The sequence below is a fragment of the Mercenaria mercenaria genome, chromosome 6, assembly GCF_021730395.1.
Source record: "Mercenaria mercenaria strain notata chromosome 6, MADL_Memer_1, whole genome shotgun sequence".
NCBI lineage: Eukaryota > Metazoa > Mollusca > Bivalvia > Venerida > Veneridae > Mercenaria > Mercenaria mercenaria.
In genome coordinates this window covers 30,936,870-30,960,124 of record NC_069366.1, presented here as the reverse complement: position 1 = coordinate 30,960,124, position 23,255 = coordinate 30,936,870, and the positions used below count along the sequence as shown (strand labels likewise).

Genomic DNA, 23,255 nt, shown 5'->3' with positions numbered 1-23,255 from the left:
TAGACACATTGTCAGCTACTGTTACCTGTTTTTTTAGTTGATCATACCGTACATACAAAGTTGTATTCCTCAATGACTATTCAAGTTTCATCCACTCAACTTCAGACAATAGTCGAAAATCCAGACAGTAATAAGTATCAAGCTCCGCATATTTCAGCTTACATGGCATTTTTGGCAATCTAGTTTAGTAGTGGTTTTATTGCATCGAGTACATACTCTAACATGAATAATAATAATAATAATAATAATAATAAATTATAAACTGTGCAATTCATGGTTTTACTTCCAAAAATCATATTTTAATAGACTGACTTCTTCCTATACTTTTATGGCCACGAAGACATGTAACTTTCGAGAGAAAAAAACTACTTATACTATTGTATTTCCTTGTCAAAAATATGTGTGACGCGATTACAGCTGTGCTTAATTTCTATATACAGTTCGAAGGCGATATCCTGGATTGTGTCATTCAATTACTTGACAAATCAAAACTTCCTGATCATTCTAGAGGGGATCCGACTGTTGTTGTGAGAACAATTTCTAAAATGGTAAGTAGTTAATTAAAGGCAGTCGAGAAAAAAAAGATAGCAGACACGGTTTGATTGAGTCTATTCGAGCGAGTTTATGAATGTTGCATCACCCCTCCATCCTGATTTAAGCGGAATTCTGTTGTGCAATTACTTTGAATAGACTGCATGAGCCCACAGGACAGAAAATATGACAACACTGTGTCCAAGTACGGGGGGGGATACTTTAAACGGCTTCACACGGCACTCGAAGACAAAAAAGAAACGTGCTTTTAAGATTGCAATCTTTATAGCTGATAATTCTGAGACATGTGTACTTGATAAGGATAGGCTAGGATCGGAAAAAAACTTCTGAAATAAGGTGACTATTTAACGCGTACATTCAATATTTCACTTATAACAAAACCACAAAGGTTTGTCCAGTACATTGTTTGGTGGTGTTCTAGGTTGTTTTACCAGACCAAAATAAATATCAACGAACAAAGATATAAAAAATTCTTATTTCTACTATTCAATTTCGAAAGAAATTCTTTTAACCAAACTAATAAACTTGTTTTCCAATAAGGTTCAATAATTTAACAGTGCACATGTACTGTATCATACTATATATACATAAAATAACAGGTAAATGCTGCGGATGACGACGGAATTCTTGTGGGCAACTGGAGTGGCGAGTATGAAGATGGTACTTCCCCGCTAGAGTGGACCGGAAGTGTAGCCATTTTAGATAAATATTACAAAACAAAACAGCCTGTACAATACGGTCAATGTTGGGTATTTTCTGGAGTTGTAACAACTGGTAAGCAATAAAAGAATTAATATTCAGTAATAATTTGATAACGTTAACAAACAAAATATAAATCTCCCAGCCCGAATTTAATGAAGCAAATAATGGAAAAAAGACTGTTTTAAATGACACTGCTTATTTCACCGAATACTTTTTTAGCTTCGGACCCCATATGGGCAGCCCCATTTCTTTTCCCCGTCCATCTGTCTTCCTGGGGGTCGGAGAGCCATCCTCCACTGGCTTTACAAAAACAACATTGATATGCATTTTTTAGTTTATCTTAATGTATTTCATGTATATACCTTTTAGACTTAAAAAATACAGTTTTTTTATATCAAAGTAAAAGGGTTTATTTTACCAGTTTTATGATATGTACATTTTGATATATCACACAATCTAAAAGTAAGAAACTATATTATTAGCGACCTGAAATTATGCATTTTTATAGTTTTAAATATGAAAATGTTACATAAAATGTACTGAGAAAAAAATGTATTTCCATGCATTCTTTAAACCCAGTACACTTTACAGGACTAAATGTAGTTTTGTTCATATATCTTTCAATTGCCCACCTATCTCTGTCAACCTCACTGGAATTAATTGAGCATATTTCACCGAATACTGTAAAGGGTAACTATCGTTTAATGATCATGTACATCGCCATCCTATTTTTGAACCTTTGAATGCTCTAACAATAGTTTATTAATAATGATTTTGAGTGAATAATCCAATAAAATCTTTGAGTCCTTTGAAAAGTACGAGGAAATTGCTACACATTTTGACTTTTTTTGACTCCTAACCTACTAAAAGTCTAGGACATTTCACCATTTGCAAAATGTCTTACTATTTTCAGTATGTAGGGCTCTGGGTATACCCGCAAGAACTGTGACAAATTATAAATCTGCGCATGATACTGATGGTAGCATCACTATAGATTATCATTTTGATCCTAAACTAAAACCTATGGAGGAGTATAACGACGATTCAGTGTGGTAAGTACACTCAAGGATATACTGCAGAATAAACATATAATAACGTTCAATTTTGCTCCTAGCTAATAAGATGGCCTACGTGGCTGAGTGGTTAAAGTCGCTGACTTCAAATCCCTTGCCCCTCGCCAATGTTGGTTCGAGCCTCACTTTAGGGTCTGAATTGTTCATGTGAGAAAACCATCCGGCTTACGAAATGTCGGTGGTTCTACCCAGGTCCCCACTGTGATGAAATAATGTACGGAAGGTCACCTGGGGTCTTCCTCCACCATCAAAACTGGAAAGTCGCCATACTGACCTATAATTGTGTGGGTGTGACGTTAAAAGATCAAAACTAGCTAATTAGTTTTCATTGCTTTGAAAGTAACCTATCATGATATCGGAAAAGCCTGTTATATTGGGTACGCACCTCTTTAAGATATATAACGTATTATTTTGTAGCTCTATCTCTAATTGAACTCTGAGATGTATATGCTGTGATTCTCAGGTGAACATTATCTAAAAGCCTTATCATTAATTCTTGCACCTAGATGCATGTGGTATAAATAATGCAAAATACAATAAAGATTATTTGTCCGAATTGTTTGCAGTTTACTGTATTGGAACAACACTGCAGCTGGTTGCCATTGGGATAGCCAGGCTTGTTTTTTACGCAGTTAGAGAATAGATTCATAGCTGCAAGTGAAACAATTTATCGGTAAGGTACAAACATGAATAATATTTTATGATTTAGGAACTTCCATGTTTGGAATGACGTGTGGCTTGCCCGGCCAGATCTACCACAGGGATACGGAGGTTGGCAAGCAATCGATGCTACACCACAAGAAACGAGCGAGGGTAAGTCTGGTAGCTTACAACAGACTAAAATGAATAATTGAAAAGTGTGTGAGGGTTCTAAATTCTAATATTATCTGTCATCCAATATGGCAATATAATTTCCAGTCCTTATTAACTGTTTGTTCTTGTTTGCTTTTCAATGAATCTTATTGCCGTTTGTTGTTCTCAGGTGTATTTTGCATGGGTCCGATGTCCCTGGTGGCTCTTAAACGTGGAGAAGTGTTTTATCCATACGATGGACGTTTTGCCTTTGCCGAGGTCAATGCTGATCAGGTTTACTGGAAAATGGACGCTGGTGGTGCAATGAACAACGTTTATGTAAAGAAATATGGGTCTGTATGATAATAAGTCTGATATTATTTAACTCTTACCCAGCTAAATTTCTATAATGGACTTGTCCATCTTTCAGTTTGGACAGTACCATTAACTGTTAAAATGGGTGCAAACCAAAGAGATACTGACTAAATAGCGAATAGTGCAGATCTTGATCAGACTACACGGATATGCAGGCTGAACATGATCTACACTGGTCGCAAAGGCAGAATCAATCCTGTACAGCATGATAAGAGTTAATCATTAAGTGAAGTTAGAACAATTTTACATGGCAGACTTTCACATCTACATATTCTGTTTCCGAAATCGTTTAAAAACCGATGAAATTGACACGAATAATGATTTCAAAATATTTAATTTAAAACATTAGAAACAGCCATTACGAAAATCAGAAATAACATTTGCTAGAAAAACTGCCAATGCTTGAATTCAACAGTTTAAGCATTGATATATACCAGAGTGATTTGTCGTTGAATAAAACCGTTGATGGTGTTCGGATGCGAAGTAAGTATATCAGGAGGGCGAAGTCCGAGTGATATTATGATAAGCATCCGAACGACAAACAGTGATTATGTTCAAGAGAAAATTTCTTTCTGACATAAATAATTTCGATTCTAGCACTATATCTAGGATTATTATCAACTGCCTTGAAGACATCCGGCAAATATTTGCTTATTTGTGCAGTTTTCTTTACCAGCAGTTTGACGCTTTGACGTAAAAAAATTTGAGACTTCCGGTGATTTTATTGTACAAGAAGACACAGTATCAGTCTTTTTTCTTAATAAAAATAAATCGGGTCGTGATAGTATTTTACATAAGATGTATATGTAATATTGCTTATAAACAGTTTTATTATTTCAAATAACTTTTATGGCTGACAAAGCGTTTGTACTCTATTGAAGTTGTACATAGCTAAATTGCTAAACTTTTCAAAGAATTATCAAGAAATGATGACTGGCGTTTTACCAACACTTTGGATACTGATAACATCATTTCCTGTGCAAATGAAGCGGCATTTCTCATTTCTTACTGAAATTCTCGTATAAATTTGATTCTGCAGAAATGAAACATTATATAACATAGTCACCACCCACCAATATTGTACGGTTATATATTCATTAATTCGAATGAGTAAGGATTGGAATATGCTGCTCATTATAAGTAATGTTGATTTATCTGAAGATATCCCTAAATAATAAGATCGCTGATTGATCTAAAATCGCGTGGAATTTGTTGTTCTACTGACTCACAGATTTTGAAAACCTGCCAGTATTATTAAATCTTTTATGAGTTAAGTAAACCATCTTGACTTATCTGCTAAAGTGCAGTGGTAAATATTATGTATGATATTTATTAGTGCAGACAGGAACCATATCTTTATGCTTTCTGTCGTTTTAGTACGAATGCGTACGTCATATTTTAGTTGTAACATGGATATACATGCAACAGTTTCACAGTCTTGTAAAGGAGCTATACAAGGATTGTTCAAATATAAATGCATCTAGAACGTTATCTCACTCAGTAATGCGAAAACCTCGAGGAAATTAAGGTTATTGGGTAGATAAACATGTTAGCTTTACATTGATACCACACCCATTCAAATCCGTTCGCTTTAGCTGTGTCTTTCGCTCGCTAAACATTGCCTACTCGAGTATACTAATACAAAAATGGTTGGAAGAAGGTCAGTGTACGCCGTTGAAATACGGTCCTATATTAAGAATCATTGTATTCTTGGCATAGGGTGTAAAGACATTTTTGATGAAATATGTTCTGTTTATGGGCATAATGAAATGTCTTTTTCGACAGTTATTCGTTGGTTTAAGAAATTCAAATATGGGTTAGTTTCACCAGAAGATGCAACACATGGCCGTCGGCCGAAAACAGCAACGCCTGCCAAGATGGTTGCTAGAGTGAAAGAAATAGTTGTACTGATGTAAGATACACCGCTAGGCAAATAGCTAGTATGGTTGGCATCTCATTAGGAGCAGCTCATACAATCCTGAAACGTAATTTGAAAATGAGAAAGATCTGTGCTAGATGGATTCCCCATCTATTGACAGATGAGCAGAAAAAGGCATGCGTGCAATGCGCAAAATTGTTGCTTAAACAGTTTCCGAATTACAATGCACGGACTTTCGCAAATGTCGTCACTGGTGACGAGACATGTGTTCACTTTTTTGAGCCCAAACGAAAGATTCAAAACAAAATATGGGCAACAGAGTCTGGCAAAAGACCATGCATTGCAAAGCGGACCATGAGTGTCAAGAAGGTAATGTATGCCATATTCTTCACAACTCAGGGTCCTGCCATTCAGGTTGCTGTACCTAAAGGCAAATCCGTAAATGCGAAGTTTTACAAGACTAAAGTTCTTCGAAAACTGAAGAAATATTTCAAAAATCGAAGACCCGCAACTGGTTTGGCCAATGTCAGATTGCTACATAACACTGCGTCATCGCACAAGGCGTCTATTGTACAAGAATTTCTGAAGCAGGAAAAGGTTGTTTTGCCCCCTCATCCTCCTTATTCGCCTGACCTTGTCCCGTGTGACTTCTTTTTGTTCCCAAGGCTCAAAAAATACCTTTCTGGTCGAAAATTTGTGCAGCGCAAACACCTCGGTTCTGCAATATTCCAGTGTCTTCATAGTATACCTAGAAAAGACTATGAAAATGCCTTCAAGGATAAGATTAGAAGACTGAAACTTTGCATATCTGTTGGAGGTGAATACTTCGAGGGGACCAAATAAAATTTTCATTGAAATCTTTCAAGGATACATTTTTATGTGCTTAGATGCATTCATATTTGAACACTCCTCGTAAAGTACATAAATGTACCTGATAAACGACAGGTAAATGATGGGAATGATTGAAACAATGATAAAAATACAAGTAGAATTTTATTTAAAGTTAGTAAAATGTGTTTGCAGCTTATGATCAAGATGACCCTGCTGAAGTCTTGCCATATTCCTATTGTTTACTTGAACTTTTTTCAAGTACTCTCACCGCTCTGAAATAAATAAAAAGTATGTACAATATAATAATGAAACTGCTTTGAATTCCTTTTAAGTGTTGGCCGATATGTCAGTACAAAACGAGCCAATAAACAAGACCGGGAAGATATTACGGAACAGTATAAGTTCAAAGAAGGTAAGTCAGAACCACTGTTATGGTTGATAAAAATGTCTTTTATAATTTCGTACAGTGATTGTTATTAGTACCATCATGGAAAATGTCTAACATCAATATTAATTCAAAGAACAGATGTTAGGGTACGACATTCATTTATAAAGGCCGTGCTTTTTCTTTGTCACTTCTATCATTACAAAGTTACAATCATATGACATCCTCTACTTATACTTTTGAGACAATTTCAAATATAAGTACCTCTCACTTTCGATGTGGAGCCTCGGGTGATTAAAGTGTCTGACTTGAAATCACTTGCCCCTCATTGATGTGGGTTCGAGCTTCGGGGCATTGAATAATTCATTAGAGGAAGCTATCCAGCTGGCTTATGGAAGGTCGATGGTTCTACCCGGGTGTCCTTCCGTGATGAAACAATGCACACAGGGGCGTCTTGGGTCTTCCTCCACCATCAAAGCTGGAATGTCGCCATATGACCTATATATAATTGTGTGGGCGTGACGTTAAACCCAACAAAAACAAAAAGCATTTCGGATGTGCTGTTTTAACAGAGTTGATGGGCTTAAAGTCATATCGACAAAATTTAGGTCATGTTGCATTTTTTCCAAATAAATGTTTAAAGAGTAGCTCCTTTTCACTGATTAGACCTATGGCAGACATAGAATTACTCTTAGAAGCTCGTGTATCATCTTTTGGTTTTAATAAGTTCAAGACAAGTAGGCCAGTTTCATTTCTTTTAAACTGATAAACAGAAAATTCAAAATATACCAGAATATATTGTTTTAAATTTTCATGTGGAAATAAAAGGAACAAACAAGCTATGATTTTCATTTCAGGCACAGATGAGGAAAGAACTGCCGTCCGGCGTGCCAATCTCATTTCAACAAAAAAAGTTATATACGAAGCAGAGACAGAGGTAGATATGGTGAACTAAGTCTAAAGTCATCAGTTTATGTGTCGGTTTAAAATTACATAAAATAAAAGTATACTCGTAATATTCGTGTATTGATTATGCACGCAGTTTTAAGTCAAATAAATCGGACAAAGTAATTGTATTCCCGTATATCTATATTACGATCGCACACTGCAAAAAAGGACTCTTTTATATGAAGTAAGGACTCTTTTTTATATAAAAAGCAAACTCAAAACACTTTTCTTAAAGTTATTCCCACGAAAATTTATTTCAGGACGTGGAGTTTGACTTGAGTGCCAACCCGGATACATTCATAGGAGACACACTGAAGTTTTGCCTGATTGCGAAAAATACGAGTGAGAGCACGAGAACTGTGAACGGTACTCTTTTGTTGTCTAGCACGTACTACACGGGAGTCTTACACAAGAACGTCAAAGAACAAGATATTGATAAGACAGTCCTCCAGCCTAAAGAGGGTAAGTTGGTATAAATTACTTTTTAACTCCTCTTCAGTTTCCGAAATTCAGAAAACTAAACATATAATAATGAAATAAAGCTCAACAAAACAATCATAGACTGTACTTGAATTTCTTGGGCATGTATGTATTTACCTCTGCATGTATTATGTTCTGAATGTAAAACAATATCAGAGCCCAATTTCATTTTTTTTTCTTGAAAATCTGCAATAAGCATAGATAATATCTCTTTTAGATTTTACTGAGTGATTCTTTACTGTTTCCATTTATTTGGGTTACACTAGATAGCTATATTTATTTCTGTTGGACGTTTCTTTGTTTGTTTTGGGTTTAACGCCGTTTTCAACAGTATTTCAGTCATGTAACGGCGGGCAGTTAACCTAACCAGTGTTCCTGGATTCTACACCAGTACAAACCTGTTCTCCGCAAGTAACTGCCAACTTCCCCACATGAATTATCAGAGGTGGAGGATGAATGATTTCAGACACAATGTCTTTTATCAAATCGCCACGGAGAACATACGCCCCGCCCGAGGATCGAACTCGCGACCCCGCGATCCGTAGACCAACGCTCTCCCTACTGAGCTAAGCGGGCGGGTTTATTCATTAACATGCTCACTAAACATCATGACATACTAAACAGTGAGTAAACAATCTGATCATATATGATAACTGAATGTTGTGGAACAGGGTTTTCACCCAAATGATACTAGGCTTTATGATTTATCTTTTTACAAGGTGGCATAATGTTGTTTTATCTACTCTATTCTGAACGGGTAACAACATTGTATGTTTTGAAATAATCAATGTGAGTCAAAATTTCCCTTTTCAAGAAAAAACTGATCAATACATTTGAATTTCTGAGCAGTTTTATGGTACCAACATCAAGTCTATATTGTACGGCGAATGTAACTAAAAGTATCTCGGTATGATTGTAAGCTATTCAAGTTTTCTACACAGGAAGGATAACTTCAGTTTCACTTCTTGATAACAGGACTGCCAATAGATTCCCCAGGCAAGTTTTGATGCACAGTAACTTCAATGTATTACATTGATTGACACCAATTTCATTGTCTGTATCCAAACGTAATGACAAAGTTACGAAAAGAATGACTAGTTGATAAGCTGCCTGCCTCTTATCTAGATAAGTTGTGTACACCTTTAATGTAAAGATCGGGTTTATCTTATTTATTCGTAGATTCCCACAGAACTGAAATGTTTCGATCAAAAAGAAATAAAAAGCGGATTCCTATAGAAAATGGGCTTACATTAATTATGACGTACTTATTTCAAATTGCTATTTTAGAGAAGTGTATAGATGTGGATGTTGAAGTCAACGATTATCTTGAAAAACTGACAGACCACTGTATCTGCAAGATATCTTGTATGTGCTTGGTGGATGAAACAAAACAGATTTTCGCTGAAACGGAAGAACTAAGACTCCGTAAACCACATCTTTCAATCAAGGTAAAGCATTCCGCAAACCACATCTTATAATTAAGTTAAAGCAGTCCGGAAACCACATATTAAAATAAAGGTAAATCAGTCCGCAAACCACATCTTATAATCAAGATAAAGCATTCTGAAAACTGCATCTTTCAATCAAGGTAAAGCATTCTGCAAACCAAATCTTACAATCAAGGTAATAAAATCTGTAAAAAGATCCTTTGGAAACAAAGAATGCAACCAAGAAGAATAATAGCAGACCCGGTTTGACTGAGTCTGTTCATGAGATGTAATGAAATGTGCAACACCTCTAACCACCTCTATCCAGTCTGAAAACCACATCTTTCAGTCAATGTAAAGCAGTTTGCGGTCCATATTTTGCAATGTAGTTAAAGTAGTCTGAAAACCGTATCTTACAATTGAGGTAAAGCAGTCCGCAAACCGCATTTTATAATCAAGGTGAAGCAGTGCGCAAACCACATCTTTTAATCAAGGTAAAGCATTCTGCAAACAGCATCTTACAATCAAGGCAAAGCAGTCTACTAAATCACATCTTACAATCAAGGTAAAGCAGTCTGAAAACCACATCTTTCAGTCAATGTAAAGCAGTTTGCGATCCATAGTTCGCAGTGAAGGTTAAGTAGTCTGAAAGCCGCATCTTACAGTTAAGTTAAAGCAGTCCGCAAACCACACCTTATATTCAAGGTAAAGCAGTCCGCAAAGCACATCTTATAATCAAGGTAAAGCAGTCTGAAAACCACAATTCATATTTCAATCAAAGTAAAGTGTTCTGAAAACCGCATCTTACAATCAAGGCAAAGCAGTCTGAAAACCACATATTTTAGTCAATGAAAAGCAGTTTGCGATCCATATTTTGCAATGAAGGTAAAGAAGTCTGAAAGCCGAATCTTACAATCAAGGTAAAGCAGTCCACAAACCACATCTTACAATCAAGGTAAAGCATTTTGAAAACCGCATCTTTCAATCAAGGTAACGCATTCTGCAACCACATCTTACAATCAAGGTAAGGCAATCTGAAAACTATATTGTTTCAGTCAATGTAAAGCAGTTTGCGATCCGTATTTTGTAATGAATGTTAAGTAGTCTGAAAACCGCATCTTACAATCAAGGTAAAGCAGAATGAAAACCACATCTTTCAGTCAATGTAAAGCACTTTGCGATCCATATTTTGCAATGAAGGTAATGTAGTCTGAAAACAACATCTTACAATCAAGGTAAAGCTGAATGAAAACCACATCTTACAGGCAAAGTAAAGCAGTTTGCAATCCATATTTGCCATCCTCTTTTATGGATTATCTAGTAACATCTATTCAATTTATTACAAAGACTTGAGGTAACATTTTATTCAGAACCGTCAATTCGTAATATGTGAAACATCTTTATTATATATCAGACAGCATGTCTTACTAAAGTTAAGGATGTCGAACAAATATTTTAATCTATGATACGAATAAAAACCGTCCGCCTTACGCGTACATCAAATACTAAACAGATATGATCTCTACATGAAAACATTTGAACCTTCTTGTATATATAGCTTCAGTCTGTGCAGCCACAAGTATTAAATATTATTGTATAAACGTCTCATCTTAAATGTTGCATACAGAGAATATCTTGAAGATTTCAAATACATACAACGGGAACATTTGCATGTTGATGCTCTGGACGTTCTCCTAGCTGCTCAAAAAAAAAACAAAGACAAATATCAAACAGGGAATGCCACGTACCAAAAACGCAGCCTCCCCAAAATGAAACCCACAGCACGCAGACGTGTGCACCACTAAAACACACACACATACACGCGCATACACACAAAGCCAACACATTAGGACAAAACGAACAAACAAAGGAACACAGTGGGGCACCACCTTGGAACAGTCAGTGGCCAATCTTGTTTTCTCTCATGAAAGAATTTATAACAAAGAGGTCTTGTTTTGTTTTATGTCAGTTTTAATCCCATGTTCTCTCATTTTCACTTGTATAGGCAGCGGATACCGGAACTGTTGGAAAGAAATTCGAAGTTGAAGTTTCGTTTGCCAATCCATTGCCTGTTACGTTAACTAAATGTGAACTACGTGTCGAAGGACCTGGAGTTCAAAGGCCCGTGACATACAAACAACCGTAAGACATGTTTTGACATTTTTTCTAACAGCATGTATAAACTCATTAAAAGTAGTTCCATAAAACATTAGTTTTTGTTCAAAATTGATTTAAATGGCAGAACGAATGACTTTTTCATGTTCAACTGCAATTATTCTTCTTTTCTCTAAAATTTCCTACACATGGCATTTTGTTGAAACAAAGTTTTAGTATGTAGCAGCAGTTGAACAAAAACTTGAACAAAACTGAAAAACATTGTGATTTTTTCCAGAAATGTTGATGCCAAGGCAACTTTTACTGGTAAATTTGAAATGAGTCCCGAAAAGCCAGGAACAAGGAAGATAATCGTGTATTTCAACTGTGCACAGATTTCGTCAGTGAATATCTCCCATCAGATTAGTATCAACGAGTCAAACTAGGAAAAATAGAAACAGAAGAAATATAATTTCATCAAAGAAGCTTACAAATTTCTACATAACTGTTTTACTTACATCATAGAGGCTTGCAATTTGCTTTTACCTCTCCATCAAAATTTATTATGATTTCATTTACTTTGGTTGAAGGAAATGACTTTATCTACTATGTACAGACGAAGATGCCTGCTATTTTGCAGCCGTCGATCATCATACAAATTATTTATGTCAATTTAGATTTGTTAATTATTCTCATTACAAACATGACAAGTTGAAGAAAAACATTCTATACCGATGATTTCACACATCAAAATGTGTACTTGGTGAGACCATTTTTATCTTGGCAATCATTCAACTATGAAAAGGAAATCTACAGCTGTGTCAGAATAATGGTACTGAAATAACTTTATATGTATCAGAGGATAACCTTTCATGCAATGTGTTTGGGTCTTTTGCGTATTAAGTTCTGACAGAACATGGTTCCATGCTGAGTTAATAAGTAGCTGGTGAATGTCCTCAGCAGCTTTTCTCATATATGTTTATTTTTAGGCACTGAGTAAGAGTTTCAAGCAATATGTAAATTTAAGCTATTTTTTGCCAAGATATTGCAGTTCAAAGCTTATCTGTATGAAAATATGATTTAGTACTTACACCTGCATGAAAATACCAAACTGTTTAACTTTCTAAACGTTCTCACAATATTGACGTAGATTCCTTAATGCACACTAAGTGAGTATAAGTGCATTGTTAAAAGACGAAAATATCTCAGATATGCTTAAATATATCAGTGGCTTAACCTGTTTTTGGTTATAGAAAACACATGAGCTGTATTGATGGAAAACGTGACCATATGATGACTTGGATTTGAAAAAAAAAGATAAGATTGTCGTTTGTTTCAACACATCTGGTCGTGGGATCAATGTTTTGCGTCTTGTTGGCAGTTGTTACGAATACGATGTACAGTGAAACATTCTAGCAGAATTTTAAACGAAATTCGATGAATATTCTTCAACTAAGAGGCACAACAAGGAAAGAAATCATACAGTCCCTTTAAGACTTTGACTTAGGATATTATAATCTCCGTATATGATTACAAGCCCCAAATATGTTATCAGCTATTTATCGTTAACGATTTGCTTGAAATGTACTCGTATAGTTTGGTTATAGAATCCCAGGAAGTGTGCCTGTTATCGCTTGCGAAACGCAGAACTACAATTGCCTTAACTTTAACTGTACAAAGTCTTTCCCAAGTTAGTAGCTTATGGAATGTATCCTGAAAAAGCAATGCTAAGATCAACTAGATACAGGCGTGACATTTCACGTGGAATATAAACATTTATCTAAAATAGTTCTTCCCTCTGACAGTGGCAATGAGGAATAATATGCAAACTACATCAGTTTCACAAGTTGCTGGACGATTTCAAGAGGACAGTACAGTTCCTTCAGAAAATGTTGTGTTGTGTAAATAAGTAATTTTTTATGCTGCATGTTGTTTTCTGAATACCCAACAACCAACAAGTGTTAACATAGGTTTTACAGCTGTCAAACCCCACCTGAGCACGAAGTGTGTTGCCGGATAAAGCTGCTTAGAAGTTTAAAATATATATTAATTAGTTAGAATTTGTACATTTAAATATAATATATAAGTTATGAAAAAGTTTTATTTTTTAATTTTATGTATGGAAATTAATCAAAATAATAGATTTTGCTTCATTGGCTGTATACCATGCTAGGAAAAAGTTTATCTTGTGACATGTATAATTGTATGCACTAATGAAAGAGTATATATGAGTGTGTTTTAGGTTAAAGTGACTCATCTGGCGTGGAAAACTTCTTGAACATGGTTTGAAAGAAAAGTGAGGATTTATGCCTTAATTGACCGGGTTTGAGCTCCGCAGTGGTCTTTTGCTACTAACCGTTCAAAAGCGATGCCCAATTGTATTCCTTGCTATGTTTGCTTGTCCTTCCATCTTTCATCCTTTTTTTGTTATCTTGGTTTACATTCTAATCCAGGATACTTTGTTTTTTATCATCATTTGTATATATTCATTTAGCGTTAAGTTTAATTTATTAAGTCATCGCTCATAGTTCAACTTTGCTTATCTAGAGTCATTCTGTTCGTTCAGCTAATACATGTTTATTCCGTGTTAGCGATTAGGTTTGAATATCTATTACTCATGTCCATGATTACGACTCAAATTAATACCTATTATGTAAGTCTGATTCATTAGAGAGAATCATAGTTTTCTCACATTGAACATGACATATAATGTCTATTTAACAAGTATTTATATATAGCTGTGATATTCAATGACATTTTAGTTATCAATTTACAAGAATTAGCTATGACATACAAATGAAGAATTACATATAATGCCTGTAATGGCATAGACGTTTACGAGTGTTCGTGAAGCTGTTAAAAATTTTATTTGATCTATCAGTGTATTATTAAAGTAGTTACAAAAAGAAGTGCAGAGTCATGTGGAGACTGAATTTACAGTCTGCTCAGTAATTTAACAGTGTAATATTGCACAATGCAAATAATAATAGCTTGATAGAGCTATAATGTTGCTAAGTTTATATTGGTTACAAACTTGATTTGACTCGACCGGAAAAGAACTAAAATTAGATATCACTGTCATCTTTCATTGCTTTAACTTATTTTGTGTAAGGGTGATCAAATATTTGATCGGTCGTCGTCGTAAAAAAATGCATTTGGATCGTTTCTTATTTTTACTATGCACTAGCAGACTTCTCCATCTATAGCGTGCATTGCAGACTCGTTGAAATACACAACTCTCTATGTCTTCCAAAGCTACAATTGTAAAAGTTGCTCCCCTTTAATTGTTTCACCCGTCACCATGTGGTGGTAGGATTTCATATCTAACTACAAAGTTTGTACCTTGATTCACGGCATGGTAAAAATATATATATATTTCTTTACAAATTTGCTTTTATGTTACTTATTAAATTTCTCAAAATCAAATGAACGGAATTTGTATTATCTTGATCTCTGCAGAAAAAGTAAGAACTTTTTTTAAACCGCATAGAACGGCTCAGTCTCAGAGTCACTTGCACTTGTGATAGAAATATTGTCCGCATGAAACTAGAATCACACTGCTCCGGATGGGCTTGCGGATTACTTCCGGATAGCATCAGTAAAGCATCTGTAGAACTCCTAACTCATTCGTATCCATTTAGAAATCGAGGGCAGCCGGGGGCAAGGGTGCGAAGTTTTGAACATACTCCAAATTTGGCCATGCATTATATCCGTAAGGAATCCGTAATAAATCCGGAAGTTCTGAAAACAAATCGTAGAAGATCTTGTAAGAGTAACAGTCCGGAAAACAATCGCTGTGGTAAAAAAAGGAGCTATTACGGTTTTATTTCGGTTCTAATAAGGTTAATTAAGGTTCTATTACGATTGCATTATTTTCAAAACCTTTTATCTTAAGCTAGAATCACACTACCCTGATGGGACTGGATTCCCGTTCCCGGATTGCTCCGGATGTGTAAAAAACAAAATGGGTTATGCAAATAATGCAATCGTAACAGAACTTTAATTAACTTTATTAGAACCGGAATAAAACCGTAATAGCTAGTACATTTTTATCAAAGTTATTTTTTTCCGGGCTGTTACGATCTTGTAGGATCTGTTTCAATCTTTTCAGAACGTTAACGGATTTATTACGGATTCCGTACGGATATATTATCCGTGGCAAAATTTTGAGCATGTTCAGAACTTCGCACACATGCCCCTGGATGGCCCCACTTTCTGAACGGATACACCTGATGACAGGGCAATGTTAGTCTAGCTTTACACATCCAGAGCTACCCAACTCATCCGCAAGCCCATCCAGCGCAATGTGATTCTAGCTTTACACATCCGGCGCTATCTAGGGATGGGAATCTGGAACACATCCGCAAGCCCATTCGGGGACAGTGTGATCCCTGCTTTAAGAGTAACTAAAGAACTCGGAGATTCCTTATCATTAATACTATCCGTGGGCCAGTTTCATATATCAAGGAAATGTGAACTAAGTGAAAAGCTTCATTTCATGGTGATTTATTGACATTATACAAGAGATACGTTAAACCGATTCTGTTAAAATTCTACTTCGGAATTTTACTCTTTACTCTTAGGCCACACCAAATCGATTACTTGGTCAACGGATTTCCCGCTCCATTTTTTTCCAGAATCAAAAACAAATTTTTTTCTTTTTGAAAATCAGCTTCCGCTCGTTTCAGTTTTTGCAGACCAATTTCAAAATTTCAGGGCGGGCGTTTTTTCACTGTTTAGGGGCCTTATTGTCACTGTGAAGAGACAGTAGGCCCCCCTAATTCATAAAATCTAATACTTTTAATCATAATTGTCCATTAAAACACCAGAAGAACATGTTTGAGGCTCTGTGTTGCCCCAGTTTGCAATATTGACAGCCGAAATGACAGTAAGTTTGTGTAAATAAATCTTGGAAAGATCATTATGAAGAGTTTCCGCAAGACATTTTTTTTTCTCAAAATGAACATCAATATCTCATTATTTAAAACAGTGTCATTTAATAATGGCTGGTGATTAGAACAACATTTTGCTGCGATCCTTAAAATTATACACATATATCAGCAGTAACTTGGTAGTACTTAAATGATGAACAGGTGGTATAATTCAGTTTGGACTTCACAACCAGTGTTACATCATAAATAATGAATTGTTGAAATAACTTTGATTTTAAGGAATGGTAAATTGCTTCTATCAGCTATGTAAAATGAACACAATTTTCTGGCGGAGAAGGGGTACACACATGGACTTTAGTAGTGCAAAGGAATCCTAAAGAGCTTACAAACTCACAATCCAAGAAAACATGCATTAAAGGCTTACTTTTTTATTTTTCAAGTAGAGTTTAAATACAAGAATATTATATAACTGTTTATAGATCTTTTTTCAGGTTTGTTTAATGGGTACCATCAGATCTATTTATCAAAATAAACTGAGGATGATAATGCATTTATTGTTAAGGCTTGCATCATCAAAAGTAAGCCTTCCCTTATCTGCTAAAGTTAAATGTGAAAATCAAAGAACAACAGAAAGTACAAAATTTGTCATTGAATTTACAAGTGAATTGGGCCATCAGTGGATGATGGATTTCCTGGTATCTGGTGAAATTGCATTGAAATTTGACAGACTCTATGATATATAGGTCATGAGTACCTAATGTACCAGTGAGGTGATTGCAGTATTTTCCATAAATGTAATGATTTCTGTTATACACTACATGAGAGTAACAGCTTTCTTATTCTTATGTAGTGACATAGAATCTAAGGCGAAACCCTGTGCATACTCAGAAATCTAAGTCAATTTGCTGGCTTATTGACGAAATTGTCTCCCTTGAAAACAGCTTATCGAGTGTATCGATTAGCCAGTATCGGTCAATTTATGCCTATTGAAATATAGAAGGGAAAAAACTTTAACACATCAAATGATATCAAAAGCATTATCTGACAATATTTATTAAGTTGTTGAAGTAATCTGCAATATTTGCACTTTCTTTCAATATAATTTTTAATAAAATAAAATATGATCTTCTTGCTTCCCTGAGCGTTTGAAATAAGTAACTATTTTTGATCCCGAGTTCCATTGATTTCTGTAGGAAATGACAGATTTTAAGCTTTCCATGGTCTTTTTAAATGATATATTCTCATATTTATACTCATCTCACAACATTTATTAAGTTATTGAAGTAAACTAGAAAAGTTATTTTTTCTTTCAATGAGTTTATTTTTAAATTATTTTTATGTCTTCTTGCTTCCCTAAACGTTTGAATATCACTGATTTTACTAATTTGGAAAATTTTGCCCGTCATAGTACACGTGTACTGATGACACCGGATGAACAGGTACAAGTCTCTGAATTAGATTCTAATTCCGTGTTTAATGTCATTACATTATGAGATTAAATAAAAATAAATGTTATTTTGAACTACATGTTTAAATATAAAATATTTTATTTTTAATCATTTTAAATACTAGTTTTCACTAACTCTACTAGAATTATTCATTGCATTAAAATAACATTCATAGCATGAAGTTGATTAACATATAGAACTACATGTTCATAGTTAAACTTGAATACTGTACGTGTAAAAAGAACACATGGACATTAAAAGTAATATTTAGTTTATAACATACATTTGCAGTCGACTTCCCTCTTTTTCACATACTTCATTTAAAAGTAATGGGAAAATATGAAAACATATTTTATTCTGCTGCAGTTATTGTAATTATTGCCTATCTGTACATGATAAAATCCAATCAAGCATCACTTTCGCATTGTCATATAAAATGCTGACATCTCGTATTTCTGTATATTATCATGGTAATTATAACTGGATTAGTGTCTGATTGTCTGACATGCCCCACGGCTAGAAACAATTATCACGGCTCTTGTCTAAACGCTTTAAAATCTAAATCATGGATATGAAGTTATAGCTTTTGATAAATCATATTACTGTTCAAAATCGAAATTTACATCATTGGAAAGTAAGATGCATTTGTGGGCCACGGATCCATAATATTAAAAAAACTTTTTATATTGAAAAGACACTTTTTTCAAGGAGATTCAAAATACATATATATTTTGTCCGATATGAAAAGTACATATTTAGAAAATACGCTGAGTAAAGGGAATAACATGCTTCCCGACTATTTTTAAACAAAGAGCTAAAAAATTGTATTTTATACGTTTTGGTTTTAAACAAATACCACATTATCACTCAAAATCACCATTTTGAAGAAATGTCAAATATTATGCATATCAGATATATACATGTGCGTCAATCTAATTCCGTGTTTGTAGAATTAAATAAAAAAATTATCTTAAATTACATGTTTGAATAAAAATCTTTGAATTAAAAAAAAATTTAATTCATTAACTTTAAATTTGTGATTCACATATATTTTTGCCCTAAAAAATTTAATCAAAAGATTAAATACGTATCTAAAAGTTACGCTGAGTCATGGGAATAACCTTCCCGACTCTCAATTTTGAAACAAAAACCCGATTATCGTTCAAAATCACCAATTTGAAGAAATTACAATGTTGTGTATTCTGCAAATAGCCTCGGGCTATTTACTCCGCTTGTGTAAAACGTTTCCTTCCGTGTCGTTACAATACCTCTAATTAACAAAACCAGGGTAGTGTGTCAAGGGTATAAAGATAGTTAAAATGGTATAAAGGGAAACAATCAAATTTAAACAATTTGGCTTAATAATCAAGGGACAATACTCTTCAAAACACGGTCTCATTTCTGGACATGGCCATGGTACTGGCTTGCCTAGGATACAAACTTAATACAAACACATTAGTTCTTTACACTAGAAATATGGTCAAATTGTCAGGTTTACTTGTATGCGCCTGATGTCCCTCTAGTTTGTTTAAATGTCTAAATGTTTGTAAATATTACAATGTAGCGCGACCCGGTAAACACAGATATATTTGAGTCAGGTTTCGAGTGGCTGCCATGTATTTTGGGAACAGTCTGTCATTAAACCTTCGAGATTTAAAGATCTTTAGTTCTTTTATGGATTTTCAAGCCATTTTGATACGTTTTTGTAGTGCTTGTTCATTCTTGTGACAAGGTTTTATATTTTTTTCTTCAAATCGCTCCTCGCCCGCTCCAAAAATAGGTGAAATTCAAAAACAAATATTCTTATTTTTATTTCGCTCGCCCGCTCCTAACTTTTTTGGAAAAAATCCGATGACCAAGAAATTAATTTGGTGTGGCCTTATCTGAAAACTGGATATGACTTTATTTTGTATCCACTATACACTGATAACCTAACGAAGCGCATATTAAGATAAAAGATAAATATTTTTCGAAATCAAATCAAAAATAATTTTATATATATTTATACAATTCAAACTTTTAAAAGATATACTGTTAAATATTTTATCTTTCTTTGGTGTAGCACCCTGTAGTCACTGCTGGCCCGGGCCTACACTTTCCCCGAAAAGAAAAGAAAAGAAAAGACAAAACGCTAATATATTTGGAATGCACAATTTAACATGCATTTTCATTTTCTTTTGGGAGCCATGCTTCTACATCGCACCTTCGATGTCTTATCTTTGGAACTACTGCTTGCTCCTGTCTTTAAATATTTAATTCAATTTGAAGGTATAGAATCCTTTTAAATGTATTCAACTTTACTAAATATATAAATTAATTTTAATATAGAGCTAAATTCATAATTAAATCTTATACAGTAACAGCTGATTGTTAAAAACGTAGCCAGATTTTTAGTGGCAGTACACTTTTATGTCGTGTTTATCTATATGTACGCGTACGAGTACAGTAAATACTATTTTTAAACATAATGCATAGTACTGTCCATTTGAAGTCATTGTTCATATTTTAATATGAAATTTGGATTCGATATACCTGCATAAACCAAATCTTACTTCACCTCAGTAGGAAAAACGTCCTAGTCCTCTCAACCAATGCGTAATAAGTGATATAAAGCGACTGCAGTGTGGAAGCTGGAGATCGAACCCGCAATGACCGTTTATCCAGTTTAAACCGTAAAATAATTTAGTTGAAATTACGAGATACATAAAGATGTTTTTTTTTTTTTAATATTAGATCCGGTAAATCTAATTGTCGAGTTAGTAATACGACATGTCGAGTAAGTTATCTCAAGTTAGGTACGTAACTCGAAATTTAGAAATAACACAACGTTATTTGTTTGTTTCAAACAGTTATTTCAATATCTGACGTTTTCCCTCTCGGTTGAATCTATATTCTACTATTTTGAATAAATACTATTTTGACCTCCTGTATGTAAAAGGGGGGTAATATCTTTATTTTGTTTTGATATTCTATTTATAAATTTGAATAAGATTTATTAGTATTCATGCAAAATGGACTTTTAACAAAGAAAAATATACTACAAGAAAAAAAAAGATGTTTCACGCAAAATTGGAACCATTCTGACAGCTATATATAAACACATATAAAAACTAACATGATACTTTGTTCGTCGTGAGTAGAATAGCTCTTCTATTATAGCTCAAGACTATTCGAATGAAGAAAAAACAATTTTGTAGATCCTAAAGATGGGTCATATAAAAATATCACACATATATCAATTTCCTATCATCACATTGTTATGGGGATTCTAATGGTATATTGAGGGAATATTTCTTCTTAACTCCTTGTCATAGTTCGTATCAAAGTTAGTATTTAGACTAGTGAAGTTAGCAGTAACAGCAGTATTTCACGAACAAATGCGAGGTTAGTGACATTTATACGTAACCAATTTTTATCAGACATACCACATCCTGAGCACCGCCTCGGTAGCCTAGTGGTAGAGCGTCCGCTTCGAGTGCGGGAGGCCGCGGGTTCCATCCCTGGCCGCGTCATACCAAAGGCGTAAAAATGGTACTAGTAGCTTCCTCGCTTGGCGCTCAGCATTAAGAGGATAGTACTAGGAATGGTCAGCCCGGTGTCAGTATAATGTGACTGGGTGGGGTATCATGGCATGTGTCTACGGCGTGATATTCCAGTGACGCAGCACTATAAAGCTGGACATTGTGCTCACTGCTACAAGTAGACACCGTCGTTCATATGACTGAAAAATTGTTGAGAAAGACTTAAACCCAAACACACACACATCCTGAGCAGCTCAAAATCATTTTCCGACGGTATATCTCCCAACTTCATAGCCTTCAATTTCTAAGATTACTTCGAGGTTTTGAACGAGTCGAGAACTTTTTTTACAAATGAAATGTTACGTTGCTGTTATAGAGGATATTTGTTTGTTTGCAGTGTGATTTAGAAATAGGTCTTCACCGATTAGAGAGACAATTGAATATTTTCACGAAGGCGGATAATATCAGAATTATCTCCCTTATCGGTGAAACTATAATTTCGATATCGCACTGAAAACAAACACATTTTCTTTTTTTTATGCTAATTGGTGAAGATCAACTAATTTTCTGTTTATTACATGCTTACATGATTAAATAAGACCAATACTTCATGATGAAATTCGGATTTATTAAGGCTACCGTGTTACATATAATGTATCCGCTAAATTACCATGGACACTTAGGCACATTGATATCGAATATTGGTGATTAGGTCTGTGAAACTAACACGACGTCATTTTGTTTTTAAAAACAAAAACTGCATTTTAATTTTAGAATATTTTGTTTAAAAAATGCACAATCCGCGACCAGCACCCGACAGACAGTGGCAAATGTCATTATTTAAAACTTTTCGGGCCAATGCCGTCAGTTCGTTGAATAACCGGAAGCTTGCTTTGTTTACAACACGCTGAAGGTCAGATTAAATAAAAAAAAAACAATACGAAAAGCGTATGCAACTGGGGTATATCCGAAAGTCCTTGGAAAATCAAGCTGCAAAATTAAACATCATCATGGTTTCAATGGCAATATTGATCTAGGGACTGTATAGCATAACGTATAGGAGTAGTTAACCTGATATCTATAGACCAACGCACTTGATGATCCCTTATATATTCTATATAAACAGCCATTTTGGTTTTTGTGGAGTAAATTTTTGAAATCAGTCTATCGTTATCAAAGTATAAGAAATATTAATGAAAATGAGAAAATGATACGTTACATGTAAATATTTTCTGATTAAAGAGGATGGAGCTTAACAAGAACGTTTCTTTTAATCCACTTTTTATATTCATTTGCTGCTTTTCCACTGCGTTTTCTTTCAGGGTCACAGAGATATGACTTGACATACTCTTTTTGTGTTTATACTTGCAATCAAAACTGTACTTAAAAGACCCACTAGTTTCCAAATGTGTTGTAATTTTCCGCTTTGAATTCATTGATTCATTGACGTAACAAGACTTTGAGTTATTGTACTTTCATGTAAATATAAGATTTCATAATTATAATGTAATCAGAAATGGGATAACATATAAATCAACTGGAAATGACTTTTTTTTATATTTCTATAATGTTCTATGAAAATATTTAATAACAGAGGCTGGATAAGCAGTGTAATTAATATGTCTTTCTAAATGGTGTATTAATGTTCCTATTCCTGTATATTGTTGAATTGTTTCCTTAAATATCTCAGCTATTAGACTATGCTAATGTTCTGCGCTATTTATCTGGTGTTCAAATTTCCGGCCATTTTATACGGATAAATGCAGACTGCATAACAGCCAATTAAGCGGATAAATCAGCAGCGGGTGGGGAGATTGTACTGTAAATACTTCTGTCTAATGACCGGACAGTAAACT

The 23,255-nt window shown here is 34.5% G+C and overlaps 1 protein-coding gene across 1 annotated transcript in view; it reads left to right on the top strand.

The window, feature by feature from the left end:
- Window positions 1–13,691, top strand: part of LOC123549262 (protein-glutamine gamma-glutamyltransferase K-like) — a 48,794-nt gene extending 35,103 nt beyond the window's left edge. Inside the window, exons 5-15 of the mRNA XM_045337197.2 lie at window positions 441–548; window positions 1,152–1,326; window positions 2,168–2,306; window positions 3,037–3,140; window positions 3,310–3,472; window positions 6,537–6,616; window positions 7,447–7,526; window positions 7,798–7,999; window positions 9,305–9,465; window positions 11,450–11,586; window positions 11,837–13,691. Coding sequence (XP_045193132.2) covers window positions 441–548; window positions 1,152–1,326; window positions 2,168–2,306; window positions 3,037–3,140; window positions 3,310–3,472; window positions 6,537–6,616; window positions 7,447–7,526; window positions 7,798–7,999; window positions 9,305–9,465; window positions 11,450–11,586; window positions 11,837–11,984 — 1,497 coding nt within the window. The 3' untranslated portion in view covers window positions 11,985–13,691. The remainder of the gene's footprint in view (window positions 1–440; window positions 549–1,151; window positions 1,327–2,167; window positions 2,307–3,036; window positions 3,141–3,309; window positions 3,473–6,536; window positions 6,617–7,446; window positions 7,527–7,797; window positions 8,000–9,304; window positions 9,466–11,449; window positions 11,587–11,836) is intronic.
- The last annotated feature ends 9,564 nt before the right edge of the window (window positions 13,692–23,255 follow it).